An 18700-nucleotide genomic window follows, 5' to 3' on the forward strand; every position below is an offset into this window, starting at 1 on the left:
AGGGAGGGAGGGAGGGAGGTACTTATCAGCTGGTTTAATTCCTAAAATGCCCACAAGAGCCAGGGCTAGGCCAGGAGCCTGATCTCTTGTGTAGGTGGCAAAAACAGAAGTAGATGGAAAATTGTTTGCTACCTTCCCAGGCCCATTATCGAGAAGCTGAATTTGAAACAAAGAAACTGGGAAACAAAATCAGAGCTGCCATATGCAATGTCAATATCCCAAGCAGCAACTTAACAAGTATATCACAATGCCCAACCCAGTATCAGTGTATTTTTAATTTATTAAAAGTAAATTGGGGCCGGCACCGCGGCTCTATAGGCTAATCCTCTGCCTGCAGCGCCAGCACACTGGGTTCTAGTCCCGGTTGGGGCGCCGGATTCTGTCCCGGTTGCCCCTGTTCCTGGCTAGCTCTCTGCTATGGCCTGGGAAAGCAGTAGAAGATGGCCCAAGTCCTTGGGCCCCTGCACCCATGTGGGAGACCCAGAAGAAGCTCATGGCTTGGGATCAACTCAGCTCTGGCCTTTGCAGCCATTTGGGGAATGAACTAGCAGATGGAAGACTTCTCTCTCTGGCTCTACCTCTATCTGTAACTCTGTCTCTCAAATAAATAAAGTAAATTTTTACAAAAGAAAAAAAAAGGATATGGAGCTTACCGAATCAATCTGATCTAAGGAAATCTTCCCAGCATTTCCCTGTGTGTTATAATCTTGGCCAGTGTAGGAATGACTGGAAAAAAAAAAAAAAAAACTATTAAAGGAGAATTGGTAAAGTATGTTTGATCATCTCAAATGAAGTATTTTATTCCAATAAAAATTTAAGTCTCATAATAAAACATCTTATATATAAACATTAGCAGAAACACAGGCAAGTGTTTTAAATATATTTAACAAAATATATTTAAGTAACTTACACAAAATTCATACAATAATATATTGACAGTCTGGCTTTCTTCATTCCTAATCCAGGGAATTACTTTCAATGATTATTCAATTTCAAACCTTTACTATGTATCAACAGCATAGCAACACACCAAAACAGAAACTGGAGATTAAATCAGGAACAATGACCCAGTGGTGAGTGGGTCAAAACTCTACTTTGCAGAGTGAATAGGAGGGCTAAATTGAAAATCACTTGTTAAAGGGCCTGACATACAGTAATCAGTTTATTAAGATAACTAATATACATATTTAACTATATACAGTGAGTAAACAGTCCTCACCTACATCTTCTGATGAGATGTTAACAACCACTCTGAGAGAGGATTTGGGCTCCTGTTTTTGACTTTATTATATTTAATTAAGCATAAAGACTTTTCCAAACTAATGACAATTTAACCCACTGCTTGGTTGGGACACTCATCTTGACTCTCTCTTCATCCATGGTAAAGTGGATTCCTTTCTCTCAGGAAAATCCACAATTTCTTGCCTTTGGCAACAATGGAAATGCTGAAGAGGTGAGTGGCAAGGCTGCTGGCACTGACCTCTTGCACACAAATCACATAAAAAGAGGCAGGAATCTCTCTCTGCTGGTGATCACACCAATTCTTCCCAAGTTAGCAACTCTGACCACCACACACAGGCAACCAGTGTCAAATGCAGAGAAATTAATAATCTTGTCAATCTCCAAATCACAGGGCCTCTCACTTTATAAAGAGAGATCTGGATAGTGAATGATGCCAGTATCATCAGTCACCAGATGAGGGATTCCTTTTGTGCCAACAAAGATCATTTTCACTGTGCACTTGTGCTTGGCCTCCTTGGGTATAACATGATGAACAGCAAAGCAACACTTGGTGTCACAGATCAAACAGAAATTCTCTCCAATCTTGTCAATGCTCCTGACATGCATGAAACCAGCAGGGTGAATTATATCCATTCATCAATCTTAATGAAATGAACTGCTGCATGAAGATTTTTTTTATTTCATTTCCTGTCAGTGCATATTAACGTGTGTTCCTTAGGAAAATGATCAGAGGAAGAAGACATCTTCTCTGCTTGTGGGGACCAGTGGATGGACAAGGAGCAAGTGGTAGATTTACCCAGCATCCTAGGTTTTGGAGTTGCTTCTCGCTTTAGATGCTTCTTGGGACTACAAGCCAAGGCTGTGCCAGGCACAGAAAGAGGCCTGTGAAAATTTCTCTTTATCTGACAAATAAGGAAACTGAGGCTCAGAGGAGTCAGCAACTTGTTAGGATCAGATGAACAAGCAATGCAGTGAGAATTTAAACCTTTGACCCTTAATAACTCCCTGCTTCAGGGCCAGCACAGTGGCACACTAGGTTAATCCTCTGTCTGCGGTGCTGGCATCCCATGTGGTGCCAGGTTCTAGTCCCCATTGCTCCTCTTCCAGTCCAGCTCTCTGCTGTGGCCTGGGAAAGCAGTAGAGGATGGCCTAAGTGTTTGGGCCCCTGCACCTGTGTGGGAGACCAGGAAGAGGCACCTGGCTCCTAGCTTCAGATAGGCACAGTTCCGGCCGTAGTGGCCATTTGGGGAATGAACCAACAGAAGGAAGACCCCTCTCTCTGTCTCTCTCTCTCTAACTCTGTCAAATAAATAAAATAAAAAATAAATAAAAAATAATTCCCTGTTTCTTCACTACACTACTTCATCCTCTCCCCTGTAATAAATATTTCTATATTATTTACAAATTAGTCAATATACTTGATTATTCTTCCTAAATCCATCTACTTTTATAGAATTTTATCTCCCTAATACAACACTGTACACCTACCCAACTTCATAAATACAGATTCAGACATAGTAATGTTTAATGGGGCAAACACAGCAACTAGATTGCATTAAACACACACACACACACACACACACAAACTATAGATTTTGCAAACACCACAACTAAAGGGAAATCCTGGAGTGAAACATCATTTTGATGACAAAGAATTCCAGACTCTTGGCTCTCTACTCAGTACAGATTCCTCTTGCTGAAGCACATATACTCTCAAAATGCTCTGCTGAGAAGTGGTTGTTTCTACAATCAATTTTACTGACTCAACAATGAGTATGCTTTATGAAGCAAAGTCACAAAGTATTTTAGGATGCTGCAGCTATTGGCTAGCAGACCTTCCCCTGCCATAGTCTTTCCTCCATGGGCAAAGAAAGGCCTGAGAATCACAGAGTGATACCCAGGGAGACCAGCATATGAACACCAAAATACGAAGAACTATTCAGCTGAAGGCAGGTTAAGCAGCCAGATTTAGGAAAGCTCTCTGTCTTCCTTCTAGTCACCTAAAAGCAAGACACAGATTTACAAAAATTACAGGTGGCCCATGAAGGAGAACAAAGATCAACCCCAAAGACAACTTCATCCAGAGGCAATATGCAGGCACAAGTTCCACGAATGTGCCTCGGTCTGCCATTTCTTTGCCTTCCTACAAAACGCTTCTCCCAGAGACTCTGAGCTCTTTTCCTATGTCTTATTATTTCTCTAAAAACGTTCTGATCTTTGTTGAAGATGTTATACAACCCAAATCGCCCTCTTTTGAGAACCAGTTATTCCCTGGGTGTCTCCTGTGCATATATGAAATATACATATCAATAAACTTCTGTTTCTCTCTCCTTAATCGGTTTTTTGTCACACGGGTCTATTCCAACTAAGAACCTATGGGGGTATTAAAGAAAACATTATTATTCTTCCTCTATATTCCCATATCCCAAAACATGTCATCTTGCCTCTTGTATTACGTCTCCCTCAAGAAACAACTTCCTAACAATTAAGGTATCATTGAATTCTCTGCATTCCATTAATCCTAATAGCACCATGGCATACAAAACTCAAGTTGTTAAACCAACAGCTGCCATTTAACTTAAATATTTTCCATGTTACTATACAATATAACCAGAGAACCGTTTCACTGAAATCCCAAGAATAAAAATGTATTTCACTTTCCAATATATCTTACAAAAGACCAAAGAGGCAGCACGGGACAATGGGAATAGCAGTAGACCAGGAGTCTGAAAATCTGTTCTTATTTTGCTCTTTATTCAAACTGGGGCAAGTTACTTAATAGTACTAATTTACATTACACATAATAATACCAGGCCTGCCTAATTGACAGAAACACTGTCAATTAAATAAAGCAAATAAAATAAGTAGTCAAACTGTCAATTAGAACCAGTAAAGCATATTCTAGTACACAACCGACTGCAGTCTTGACCAGAAAGCATAGAAATAGAAATAACAGGACAGTTAGACAAGCTGTATGATCCTATAAAGGAGCCATCACCCAGCTGGGAGGTATAGGCCACACCATTACCCTGATAAGCTTCAGTGTCCTATTCTATAAACTTAAAGGTGGTAATTACAATGACATAACATCAGATAGATTAACAAATGTGAAAATCTGCTATAAATACTAAAACGATGCACAAACTCGATTATAGTTATTAAGTAAATGGAGTCAATGACTGAAAAACTTTATGTAGAAGTTGGCTCAGGCCAGATTAATGCAATACAATAAGTACACAGAGAAGATATATAAAAAAGAAGCACACATTTGCCTGAATGATTAGCTGCACATTTGTCATGTGAGTGCTCAGAAAATTCATGGAGGGTAGGTGTTGTAGCACTGCAGGTTAAGTCACCACTTGAGATGTCCATATCCCACACAGGGTGCCTGGCTGCAGTCCTGACTGCTCTGCCTTTCTGATCCATCTTCCTGCTTAGGTGCAAGGGAGACAGCACACAATGGCTCAAGTACTTGGGTTCCTGTCACCTACATGAGAGAAACAGATGGTGTTCCTTGCTTCCAGCTCCTGGCTTCAGTCTGGCCTAGCCCTGGTCATTGCTGGCATTTGGGGAATAAACTACACAATGTAAGATAGCTCACTAGCTCTCTCTCTAACTCTCTTCTACCTGCCCATCACTCCAGCTTTCAAATAAATTAATATATCTTAAAAAAACATGAAAAACACACAAAAAATTGTACCAAAATGTATTTATATTTTAACTATATTTTTCCTGAAACTTTGTGAAGCACCTTTGTATAAGATGATTGTTCCTCAATACTGATAGTATTTATAAATGGACTAAATTCCAAGGGAAAAAGCAAAAAGGGCTGGTGCTGTGGCATAGTGGATAAAGCCACCGCCTGCAGTGCCAACAACCCATATAGGTGCCAGTTCAAGTCCCAGCTGCTCCACTTCTTATCTAGCTCTCTGCTATGGCGTGGGAAAGCAGTAGAAAATGGCCCAAGTCTTCGGGCTCCTGCACCCGTGTGGGAGATCTCCTGGCTTCAGATAGGTGCAGCCCCAGCCATTGCGGACAATTGGGGAGTGAACCAGTGGATGGAAGTCTGGCACCCCCCGCCCCGCCACCACCTCTCCTCTCTCTCTGTAACTATGACTTTCAAGTAAGTAAATAAATATATATAAAAAAAAAAAAGCAAAAAGAGAACAGCAGTAATGGTTGAAGCAAAAGTTTACTGAGCATATATATAATTAGAGAGAATATAAATAATCCAAATAGATATCAAAATTCTAGAAATATATTTAAAGAAAAGATGGTGGCAACCAGCCCAGGATGGGCAAGCATTAAACACACAGAAGGACAATAAAGGAGCGCAGGGGGATGACAGAAATGAAGATGTTAAGCAGCATCAGAATCAGGAATGGGACTTTTCCTCTCTGCTCATCTGTAATCAAGAGTTTACTTATATCATTGCATCTTGGTAGAAGAGTTAAAAAGTAATAAACATTAAAATTAAAAAACATTTGAACTAGATATGGACAGATGTAGCTGGGAGAGGGAGATTATTAGACAACACAAGATCTAGATGATGAGAAACTTTGTACCCCATGCTATGTATGCAATGAAGAACCATAAAAAATATTTAAGGTGAAACCTGACATAAGGCAGTTTACACCAGAGAAAGAAGTCAGTGTGGAGAAACGAGGAGAAACAGCATGGATGGGGCAGTGGAAAGTAAACTGGAACAATATTACAGGCAATATTTCATCCGGGCAAGAGGCCTTGAGAGTCTGAAGTAAGAAGCTGCCCTAAGTGGAGAAAGGTAGGCAGGTGATGAATCTGATTTTCTGGATTGGTGAAGGAAGAAGAGGGGTCAAGAAGTTTTTGGCTGAGTGACTGACTTCTTCCAGGACACAATTTTATTTTCCATGAGCAAGGCTATTTAGTCAAACAATACACTTCATTTCAGGAGTAAATTTTTGAAGAAATATATCTAAGTTCAGATAATAAGTATCTCTTGCCGTTAGAATGTTCCCAGAGGTACATTTCCTGGTAATAATTAAGCAAGGAGAGAAGCTCAAGGAAGAAAATGCAACAAAATCATGCTACCATAAAAGAATAAAACTTCTTAAGAGCAATGCTCATCAGCTCATGAAACAGGACCTGTGGCATTTACTGGGATATCCGAACAATGTTTCTAAAAGACACTCCTACAGATATCCAGGAAAAGCAAGGCACCTTTTCTAGCACTCAAAAACAAAGGTTCCACAACCCACAAAAAGGTCTTTGTTAGGGAACCATTCATGGAGAAAATAATTGTAGCGCCATTTGAAACAAAGTAGCACCCTTTGAAAGAAAGCAACTGCCAGTAGCACACCTTGAAAGAAAAGTAGATGGCCAGCGCCTTGGCTCAACAGGCTAACCCTCCGCCTAGCGGTGCCCGCACAACAGGTTCTAGTCCCGGTCGGGGCGCTGGATTCTGTCCGGGTTGCCCCTCTTCCAGGCCAGCTCTCTGCTGTGGCCAGGGAGTGCAGTGGAGGATGGCCCAAGTGCTTGGGCCCTGCACCCCATGGGAGACCAGGCTCCTGCTGTGGGGTCAGCACAGCGCACCAGTCCCGGCAGCCATTGTAGGGTGAACCAACGACAAAGGAAGACCTTTCTCTCTGTCTCTCTCTCTCTCTCTCACTGTCCGGAAGGGAGGGAGGGAGGGAGGGAGGGAGGAAGGAAGGAAGGGTAGAAAGGTAACCACCCGAGCTGGTAAGATTTGAAAAAGGGCGTCCTAACTACACTGCCTAACCACAAACTGTTGTTGCCATGACTACGGGACCCTGGGAGGTCGGAATGTGGGCGGGGCTAGCCTCTAGAAACTGTATATAAGGGGACCCTCAGACGCTGTAAACCAGAGGTTGCTCAGCCTCTCTACCCAGGCCGGAGTGCCTAGTGCCCACAGGAGTAGGCTTGAGCGATCTCTCCTCCTAGTCGCCTAGAGTACCAATAAAGTGTGTTTAGCTTGTAGCTTGACCTTCCTCTGTCTCCTCGACTCTTCCTTCGTGGCAGCCTGGCCAGTTCCCGCAGGGGGAGATCCTGACAGTCTTTCTAAATGAAATGTGGGAAAAGGTAAGGGATAGCACTGGAAAGACTGACTGACTACAGACAGTTATGTTTTAGAAACACGGACTACTGTATTCTAGAAGGCTGTTAGAATGTTGCTGAAATGACTGACAACACAGCTGAGCAGAGCCTGCGCCACCAGAAGGGAAACATGACCTGGGGGACCAGCGTGGGAAGGCCGAGATGAAGGAAGACATTGAATGTGAACATGGGACTGGGTAGTAAAGTGGAAGAACTGGATTGCAGTTAGAAGATTAATTTCCATTTGGGAGCTCACAAGTAGGATGTGAAAACAAAAAAGTCAGAGGCCTGGTTGTTTTATCATTTTTAACATTTGTAGTTCAGTATTTCTGTATGCACTAAGAGACTCTGAAATCTTGATTAGATTAAGTCGAGTATATCATTTCAGTTTATTAGAGTTGTTTAAGGGGTTTTTAGGTAAGCATATGACACAGTTGGCATTTTAGAAAATTTAAAAGTCCTTGTTTCTCAGGACCTGGAAGGTTACACATACATGTAGAAAGAGACAGGTGAAGCCAGGGAGATGTCTAACTCCAAGCTTCTGGGGGAACAGGTTAGTTTAGATAAAAAGACAAGCAAAGCCAATGGGAAAAAAGAAATGAAATTAGGTAGTAAGAAATTAGGCTTGCCCTGTCATGTAGGCCTCGCAACAAAAATTAATAATAATAGATGCTGTTTCCTTTTGTTTTAGGTTTGTTTAAATGAAAACTTGAGATTTGGCCAAGAGTTTTTAAAAACTTAATTATATGCATAACAGCATTAAAAAAAAAAAAAAAAAAAAAAACAGAACCTAACAACTGTGCATAATAAACTCTTGGGGCAGGCTTTAGCCTAGTGGCTAAGATGCTTGATTCCTATGTCTGATATGGGGCTCAAGTTCCTGACTCCAGCTTCCTGCTAAAACAGACCCTGGGAAGCAATGATGATGACTCAAGCAGTTGGGTCCCTACCACATAGGATACTTGGATTGTATTCCTGGCACCCAGTTTTAGCTTAGAACAGCTCTGGTCCTTGCAGGATTTAGAGAGTAAACCAGCAGAATACAGCAAGCACTCTCTGTCTCTCTGCTCCTCAAATAAACAATTAAGATCATATCCACACTGAATTGGCATTTTCCCATAGCACTATCACACAAACATGTAGTTTACAAAATAAAAACACCATGGGCATATAAAAAGATAATTGTGAAAGAGAAGCATCTGCACACATCTGATTTGTAGAATGCAAGTGAAAGGCAGACTGATTCCTAAACAATGTAGAAACAGAAATCTAAGTCCTGTTGAATGCACCAAGAATATCAATATCAGCACTTAAGTACTCAACAGGGAATAGCTTTTGAGTGTTGAAGCAGAGTTGAAAACAAAACAAAATAAAAAAAAAGCTGAAATTATATGACAGTGGATATGTGGGTCTCACAGCAAGATTAGCTGGTTAAGAAAAAAAAAATAATCTTTCCATCCTGCGGCACCGAGTGTTAGCAGAAGATGGATCAGCACACCGTGGCTCCAAGAGTGTTATTCACGAGCTCCAGTACTGTGACATAAATGCCACAAGGCATAGCTGGCAAAATGAAAGGGCAAAAGTCAGTTTTTCAAGGGTGATTACACCTCCAATCATTGTCTCCTTTTCAGACTACTGATGGCAACTTGCAGGAATAAACATGACGTCATGGAATAGCTCCACCAGTTGAGGAGTTAGCTGCAATTCCTCTTGTGTGTAATTCTTCCAAGTCTGGATTGCCAACGGCAATCATCAGCACAAAGGAAGGAGCAGGGAGGAGTGAAGATGTAAGTAGTGGAGATGTGAGTAGGCCGCAGAATTCAGCAGTCATGCCTAGACACACACTATCCTGTGACTTTACAAGATCTCTTGATCACGTTCAGCTTCATCACTGGTAGGGCAGGAATTTATAATAGAAAACACAAAAGAATGGACCTCAAAAGGCTGTTTTGAGGAACAAATGAGATGTCTGTAAAGCTAAACACTGCATTTTTCCTTCAAACTGTAATCATCGTCATCATCATCATCCAGGCCTATATTTATTGTACTTTAACACATTTGTTGTTCTTTTTCTGTGGTCTTAGCATTCACCATTTCTTCCATGAATACCAGAAATTTTTTTTCTTATTTACTCTATGTATACATTCATTTAAAATATCTAACCTTGGCCGGCGCCGTGGCTCACTAGGCTAATCCTCTGCCTGCGGCGCCGGCACCCTGGGTTCTAGTCCTGGTTGGGGCGCCGGATTCTGTCCCTGTTGCTCCTCTTCCAGTCCAGCTCTCTGCTGTGGCCCAGGAGGGCAGTGGAGGGTGGCCCAAGTGCTTAGGCCCTGCACCCGCATGGGAGACCAGGAGGAAGCACCTGCTCCTGGCTTTGGATCACAGCAGCATGCCGGCTGTGACAGCCGTTTTGGGTGAACCAACAGAAGGAAGACCTTTCTTTCTGTCTCTCTCTCTCTCTCACTGTCTAACTCTGCCTATCAAAAAATAAAAATAAAAATAAAATAAAATATCTAACCTCGAAGTAGAGAATTGAGATGACTTAAACAACCTGTCACGTGGACGGTTTTGTGAGTCTGCCATTATAATCTACACTTGCATCTTTAAGAAGTTTCCAAAGTACAAAGATTCAACCTCAATCACTGGAGATTTAAATGGAATCCAATTTTGGAGAGCTGTACTGTTCAATACAGTATCCATTAGTAAATGTGACTATTGAGCACTGAAATGTAGCTTAGTCAGAACTGAAATGTTCAGTAAGTATAAAGCAACCACTAGCTTTCAAAGACTTAGTAGAAAAAATAAAGCAAAATATTAATAATTTTTGATATTTGGGCTGGCGTGGTGGCACAGCAGGTTAGGCTTCTGCCTGCAACATCAGCATCCTATATGGGCAATGGTTTGAGTCCCCACTGCTCTACTCTTGATCCAGCTCCCTGCTAATGAGCCTGGAAAAGCAGTGGAAGCTGGCTCAAATACTTGGGCCCCTGCACCCACATGGAAGATCCAGACGGGGTTCCAGGCTTCTGGCTTCATACCAACCCAGCCCTGGCTGTTGTGGTCTTTTGGGGAGTGAATCAGTGGATAGAAGACCTCTCTCTCTTTCTCTGTGACTCTTTGAAACAAATAAATCTTCAAAAAAGCATTTTTCATATCCATCACATGTTAAAATGATATATGGGATATATTAGCAAGATTTAATTAAAATTAATTTCATTAAATAATTAAAAATTATCTATTTGGCTCATATTGGTTGCTTTCATTATGTTTCTAATGGATAGCACTTTTGTACAATGATGATACAATGACATGAACCATCAAACTCTCTGAAGGACCAGGTATACTGTAGAATATCCAACTGACCTATCCTGACTGCTATGTGCCTAATTAACATTGATCTCTCCTAGTCATAAACAGAAAATCAGATGCAATTGGACATACTAAAGGAAGTGCCTCACATCTACTGTAGATGTCCTTGCTTTCACATTGTATTTGGAAATCAAGTTTTTACACATTAGCAATAGTTTGCCATTTATACTATTAGGGAAGCAATTTAAATTCCCATGAGCTTGAAGGTAACCTGAATGGTTACTTTGGGGAGAAATACAGCTGTGACACATTTCTATTTGGGAGTCCTTAAGCCTGCTTGGCCACTTCAACACTTAATTGCAACTGTCCATTCTTCTCTCATTTGTAGGAAGCCATTCTAAGGAGAAGGAAGGATATTGGGAGAGGGGGGGTAAGGGATGTTAAAGAGGATTACAGCAAGATCTTAAGCCAGAGTGGAAAGAATTTTCCCACCCTTGAAGGGCATTCTCTCTGCACCCCACCCCATCAACAGATAGAGATTCTAAGGTTCATAAAATAATACATAAAACATACTTCTTTCTTTGTCAGGCATCTTCCAGAACTCGTGAACTTAAGAATGTTGATGCTATTTACTCCTTTCTATGTGGCAGGCTACAGTTTGTCATATTTCTTAAACTGGCAAAATTAAAAAAAAAAATAGTGAAGAAAGCACCACAAGTAGTCAAAAGCATCAAGGAGACATTTATTTGGACCATTAAAAAAGTAAGCCCATACATCCTTCAAATTGAAGTATAATCTCCAACATCATTCTATAAACATATGCCAAGTTCCAATACATCCTTTCCACAAAAAGCCAGGTATAATCACAACACAAATAGAAACCAATTTCCTGGGAGAGAAAACAAAGGTCTCTGTACATCACCAATATATCCATTTCTGCAATCACAATTTTACCTACTTGGAACGTTAAAAAAAATACTCTGTCCACATAAACTAGGCCATTCAGACATTTACAAAGCGCAACCCCTGCAGTTTGGATTTGTTGGGTGGGTAGGAAATCAAGGGAGCCAAAGTTACAATGTATCATTTCCTACTGTGAAGGATATCACAGGAAAATTCACTCAACAGCTGTCACTGCTGAAATTGAAATGAGTTTCTTTTTACAGCTAAATCCCTAGTAAATGGTATCCAACTTGTGTTAGCCCAGGTGATTTTCCCTGCAGTTATTCCAAATGAGAACACAATCAATAAAATTCTGTTTTAAATGGAATGTAAATTACTTTTCCACAAGCATGAATTTTACTCAATTTTGTTTTAAAAAAAAATTCCCAGAAAACTACCACCAGACAATCTGCAGTATAATGATCTGTATTTCTGTGTAACTGGGAGAAATTATATGATTCCCAGAAGCTCACATATCCTACAAAAATCGGGACCATCCCTAGGTAAGAACTATCAGTGGTACAATGCTGCTTTTCTTTACTTTAGGTTGGTCTCCTTTTCTCCATGTAGTCCATATTGCCCTACTTATTCCAATTTATAGCAGCAACAATTCGATGAAAGCTTAATCTTCAACTGAATCTCATTTTTCTATCAAAAATACAAGTACCTTAAATTTGTCAAGTCATTGAATTGCAGTTAAAAAAAGGCAGATTTCTTTGTATGTAAATTACATTTCATTAAAATTTATAACAAAAGTAAAATGTGTACACAAATACCTATAGCATGCATTTATACTTCATAGAAATTTTCACAATACACATTTAAGGCAAACAACATCTCTCTTTCTGTAACTTTTGTGTATCCCTTCTTCATGACATATTCTTAAAAAAAAGATTTGAAAGGTAGAGAGACAGAAAGAGACCCACAAAGAGGTCTTACATTCACTGGTTCACTCCCCCAAACAGCCTCAACAGCCAGGGATGAGCTAGGCTGAAGTCAGCAGCCAAGAGCTTTTTCCAGGTCTCCCATGTTGGTGCAGAGGCCCAAGGACTTGGGGCATCTTCCACTGCTTTCCCAGGCACATTAGCAGGAGCAGGGTCAGAAGTGGAGCAGCCAGCTCTTGAACCAGCATCCATATGGGATGCCAGCACTGCAGGCTTCTGCTTTACCACCTACACCACAGCACCTGCCCCAATGCTATATTCTTAAATGTTTATTTTGATAGTATAATGATCTCCTAAGAGAAGCTGCTTTGGTTTAGGCCCAAGATAATCAAATGATTGCTATAAAGGAAGGATGGCTGAGAAGTAGTAATGACCAATTGAGAGGTTGAAGAACTAAAGTGCTAACATCTAGCAGAATTAATACATCCCACTGATGGACAACATCTTCCCATCATTCCACAAATAATTTAAAATCTGGAATACATCTGTGATTAGCTATCACCCATTTACAGCATTCTATGATTACCCCTCATATTTGTTCTCCTGCAACAGGAGAGAAACAGGGTCACAATGCCTTTGGAGTTCTGGTGGGTTTTTCTTTGGGGAAAGAGGGGACAGCAGGGATGGATAATGAGGATTATTACTGAAAGTCACAGTCCAGCAATCATTATGTAAACTCCTTGAGTTTTGCAGAGTTACTGTTGGTGCTTTATGATGCTTAAGGGTTGCAATTCAGAGATCACAACAGCAAGGTACAAAATAGTTCTCAGTTTTTAAATACATCTTTAACTTCTGAAGAAATGGGGATGAAAAATGTAGAGGTACTTTTTGCTTTAGGTCACAAGAGGAACAGAAAGTATTCTGTTCACAAATATTAGCTCCTATATGAAATGCAGGAATTTGTATAACTTAAAATAAAAGGTTACAAGGTAAAATAAATAGATAAACACCCCAGTCTAGGGTGGGCTTGAGAAAAATAATAATAAATAACAAATTTTTTTAAAAAGTAGATACAAGAGAATGACCAAACAAATGTGGTAAAACATAATATAAAGAATCTGGGTGAAGGATAGGAAAAAAAAAAAAAGAACCAATAAAGGTAATAATTTAAAAAAATTATTACTTGATACTATGAAAAAAAGCCCCAAGACCCACAATAAAAGACAACATCAGCACTAACTATCCACAAACGTAAAAACATTTGTCTATCAGAGTTTTCCCTCATAAAAGACAGAAAATACATCAGGTTTTGTTTTTGCCCAAATTATCATCATATTCAGTCTCACCATTTAGTAGCTTAAAAAATTCAATGAAAGGTAAAGTTTTTAAACCCAAAAGTGTTTATCATTCACACAACCACTCACTCACTAACTGAACTCCTAATATACCAACCACTGTTATAAGGAATGGGAGACAGCAAATAAGGTGGACAAATCTCTTGTTCTTCTCACGGCTGACATTCTAGGCAAATGCAATTCGGCCCATGATTCTGCTCTGCAGAACAGAGTGAAATAATGTGATAAAGCATCTGAGAGGTGACTTTAAATTGGGTAATTAGGGGCAGACTTCAAGAAGACCTCAGAGAGGCAAGTGTTTGGCCTAGCCATCAATACGCTAGTTAGGACACCAATATCCCACATGGAAATTTCTAGGTTTGGTTTCTGGTTCTGTCTCCAGACTTCAACTTCCTGCTAATGCAAACCCTGGAAGGCAGCAATGATGGCTCGTGTGATGGAGTTCCTTCTACCTACATGGCAGATATCGTGGGGGAATGAATCAGAGGATAGGAGTTTCTCTCTGTCTCTTCCTTGTCAAATAAATAAATAAAACTTAAAAAAGAAAAATCCAAGGGGCCTGTGTTGTGCTACAATGGGTTGGGCTGCCACTTGCGGTGCTGGCATCCCATGTGGGTGCCAGTTTGAGTCCTGGCTGCTCCACTTCCGATCCAGCTCCCAAATGATGCTCCTGGGAGGGTGGCGGAATGTTGCTCCCCCCTCTTCGTGGAGGAACAACACAGGACCCTGCGCTGTTCTTTTATCTGCTCGGCCCTCCCCGGGTTGGCTACCGTCCCTTCCACCTCCGTGGAAGGGTGGTTCCCCCTGCCACTTTCCCCACTTCCGCGGGGGAGCGGCACACCGCCGGCTGGCTCTCTCGGGGGCTGCTCAGATGTTCCTTCAGATAGATGTTCCTGGTGCATGTTGTCTCTCTCCTCCTTTATAGTCCTCTTCTACCAATCCCAACTCTGCTACCCACACACCGAGTACGCTGCTCTCCTCCAATCAGGAGCCGGAACTACAGTTTATTGGTTGAACTGGAGGCAGCTGTGTAGAAGCTGTTTCCTCCTCTCCCAGCGCCATATTGTGGGAGAGCAGATGCATAGAATAAGTCTTAATTTGAGTAACAGTCTAGTCTGAGTTGCTCCCCACAGCGGAAGATAGCCCAAGTCCTTGGGCCCCTGCACCCATGATTGAGACCAGAGGAGGCCCCTGGCTCTTGGCTTCAGACTGACCCTACCCTGGCTGTTGCTGCCATCTGGGGAACGGAGCAGTGGATGGAGGACCTCTCTGTACCTTTGCCTTTCAAATAGATAAAATAAATCAAAACAAAACAACACCAATAAAAAAATTGGAAAAGACACATTGTTATGTATTTAATAACTATTTTGGTAGCCTCTTTAGATTGTATGAATACACAATCAGTAACAATCAACGTAGCCCTACTAAAAGCAGCCTTTATCATTCACCATGAGTTACAATATTTTGCAGTACTTTCTAAATGGTAACTAGAAACAACTGTGAGGACTTTAAACTTTTGGTGAGTCTCAGCAGTCTGTCTTTCCTGAGTCCACTTTATTGAATTTTGTTTTGTCTTTTACCCTGATTGAATAAAGGTTAATTGGTTCTGGAATGCCTGGGGTGTTCTTAGGTTTAACTAAGCATTCAGTTTCAGAAGACTTCCATAAGCCACCTGGGCATCAGTCTTCTCTGAAAGACGCAGGACAGGAATCACCACTTGCCAACAAAGCTGCTTGAAGTATTTTCCTCATGAGGCCCTTGCTACAGTCCTGGACAGGACAGCTCAAGTGCAAAGTAAAGCCGATACCAGAAGAAATGAGAGCTGCCATAGCTTAAGAGTTTCAAGACCCTCAACAGCTACAATTTTCTATAAATAACAAATAGATAAAGCTTTCCCAGGGACATTTCAGATTGGAACTCTAGATCTCACGATTAAGAAATTTTTAAAAAAATATATGTGGGCAGCAGTGTTGCCATTAAACCACCACTTACAAGGCCATCCCAGCTGCTCTCCTTCCAATCCAGCCTCCTACTAATGTGCCTATGAAGGCAGAGGGTGATTGCCCAGGTACTTGGGCCTCTATCAACCATGAGGGGGATCCAGATGGAGTTCCTGATTCTTGGTGTCAGTTCTTCAATCTAACTAGAGCTATGAGGGTACTTCAAACAGTTCATGGAAAACACAATTAAAAGGTAATTTTATTTTGATGCAAAACATGTTTAAAATCCACGCAGTTTTTTCCATAATGTTCATTTTCACTGAACATCCTGAAGAACTTTTATATGCAAGGATTCAAAACCTGTTTTGCAACACAATAAACTTATCTTTTAGTCCCACTGTCCGTGAATTTTTGAAGTACCCTTGTATATGCGGCTATTGGCTACTGGACTGAACAGCACACGTACAAAACACATCTCAGAAAGCTTTGTGGCACAGAACTTAAGAAGTCACTTTTTCATTGCTAATGTATCACAGTAACAGTCCTTGGGCCCTGCACCCACATGGGAGACCATGGGAAGCACCTAGCTCCTGGCTAATCCTCCGCCTGAGGCGCCGGCACACCGAAGTTCTAGTACTGGTCGGGGCGCCAGATTCTGTCCCAGTTGCTCCTCTTCCAGGCCAGCTCTCTGCTGTGGCCGGGGAGTGCAGTGGAGGATGGCCCAAGTGCTTGGGCCCTGCACCCCATGGGAGACACCAGGAGGAAGCACCTGGCTCAAGATCAGCGCGGTGCCACAGCGGCCATTGGGGGATGAACCAATGGAAAAGGAAGACCTTTCTCTCTCTCTCTCACTGTCCACTCTGCCTGTCAAAAAAAAAAAAAAAAAAAAAAAAAAAAACCTCTAAGAGTGCTACAGGGTGTGTGAGCATGTAGTACTGAATAACTTTCACACAAAGTACCTCAGTAAGTCATAACTACTATTTGTAACCTCATTACAAAACCTACTGTGTACAAAAGGTAGGCACTTGCTTTGACAAAAATAGCTGGCTGAAGAGGCAGGAAAGATTTTTCTACCTTCTTTCTTTCATTAAAAAAGAAAAACAGTAACATCTAATTTCTGTAGGAAATCATTTTTAGCCATTGTTTTCAACCTGAAGACATGTTAAGCTAGCGAAAAGAATTAACCTAAAAAAAAAACTCTATGAAAATTTACTCTAATGCTTGGAATGCATTAGGTTAGAGGACAAAGGGGGCTTTGCAGAAATAATACAGTTTAAGGACACTGAATTAGAGATTATCATGCATATCCATGTGGGCAGATCTAATCACATGGACCCTTGAAACCAGAAAAGTTTCTCAGTTGGAGGCAGAGGAAAACAACTGAGGTTACAGAGACTGGAAGCATTTCCAGAAGGTTGGGAGATGCCACTCACACAAGAATCGCACAGGGAGTACAACAGCGAATGCAGGCAGCCTCCAGGAGTAGAGAAGTGGCCCCAAATGACAGTCAGCATGTAGATGGGGACCAAACTGCAAGAAAACAAGCGAGCCTGGAAACACAATCTGCCCAGAGGCTCAGTAAGGAGCACAGCCCTGCTGACACCTTGATTTTAGCCTAGAAAGACCCATTTGAGATTTCTAACCTACAGCACTGTAAGATAATAAACAGGCATTGTTTTAATCTGCTAAATTTGTGGTAATTTCCTGACTGCAATAGAAAATGAATACATGCACCACTTTTTATTTTACTCAAACAAAAGGCTCATTTCATTTCTAAATATAAGCAAAATTTATACACACCTATTTATTATTCTTATACAGACACTTTAACACACATTCATAACACACATTCATGGTTTTCAAAATATTCTAAAGGATGGTATATTTTTAAGATGGTTAACAAGGATCTAAGACAGACACAGTAACAGAGCTTAAAATTCAGCTTCATGAAATCTTTCTCTAGTCGCTGGTTCATTCATTAAGAACTCTGCCACTTTCTCACCTGGACAACACCATACCTTTAGATTAATGAACCCCCCTGTGTCTCCAAAGCAATATAAAAACCTAGCTCGCTGTTGCTTTTTGTTCTTATCTCCATCTGCTGGAAACATCTATGTTGCAATTCTTTCTTCAGAAAGTTAATGCAGCCCTTCTCTTTCCCGGTTCACTTTCCTGACTGGATAGAAAGTGCTAACATTCTGTAATTTTTCTTCACAGCTATACTCAACCAAAAAGTCTAAATAAATATCCATTAATATGGAAATGGCCAAGTAAAACCAGATCTATCCTCAATTAAATATTACACAGATTCAAAATTAGAGCCATGAAAATCAAATTTCTACTTTATTACATGGTTATGACATATTAACTGAAAGAATTTTTCTAAAGTTTAACCACTTTAAATATAATTGCATAAAAATATGCACATGCATTATAAAAAAAAAATTTAGCAGTGGTTGTATTATGAAAGAATGATTCATTTCTTTTTTCCCCAAGCTTTATATATTGGGACATTTTACCATAAACATTACTTGGCATTAAATTTGTAGCGCAATCCACATGCTGAAACTGCATCTCTTTTTAAGATTTTATTTATTTTATTTGAGAGTTAGAGTTACAGACAGTGAGAGGGAGAGACAGAGAGAAAGGTCTTCTTTCTGCTGGTTCACTCCCCAAATGGCTGCAACACTGGGAGCTGTGCCGATCTGGAGCCAGGAGACAGGAGATTCCTCCGGGTCTCCCATGTGGGTGCAGAGGCCCAAGGACTTGAGCCATCTTCCACTGCTTTCCCAGGCCATAGCAGAGAGCTGGACTGGAAGCGGAGCAGCCAGGACTAGAACCAGCACCCATATGGGATGCTGTCACCACAGGCGGAGGATTAACCCACTGTGCCATGGCGCCGGCGCCCTGAAACTGCATCTCTTAAGATATCCTA

General features: G+C 41.0%; 1 protein-coding gene and 1 pseudogene across 3 annotated transcripts in view; both read right to left on the bottom strand.

Moving 5' to 3' along the window:
* PRIM2 (DNA primase subunit 2) overlaps positions 1–18700 on the bottom strand; it is a 304235-nt gene that overhangs the window by 106049 nt on the left and 179486 nt on the right. For all 3 annotated transcript variants that reach the window (XM_008263076.5, XM_089333079.1, XM_051854614.3), the window contains one exon: positions 654–726. In XM_008263076.5, the coding sequence (XP_008261298.1) occupies positions 654–726 (73 nt within the window). The remainder of the gene's footprint in view (positions 1–653; positions 727–18700) is intronic.
* Positions 1373–17876, bottom strand: LOC149126613 (small ribosomal subunit protein eS4 pseudogene; annotated as a pseudogene).

Source organism: Oryctolagus cuniculus, chromosome 5, assembly GCF_051225735.1.
Source record: "Oryctolagus cuniculus isolate XC-2025 breed Fujian yellow rabbit chromosome 5, ASM5122573v1, whole genome shotgun sequence".
NCBI classification, from domain to species: Eukaryota; Metazoa; Chordata; class Mammalia; order Lagomorpha; family Leporidae; genus Oryctolagus; species Oryctolagus cuniculus.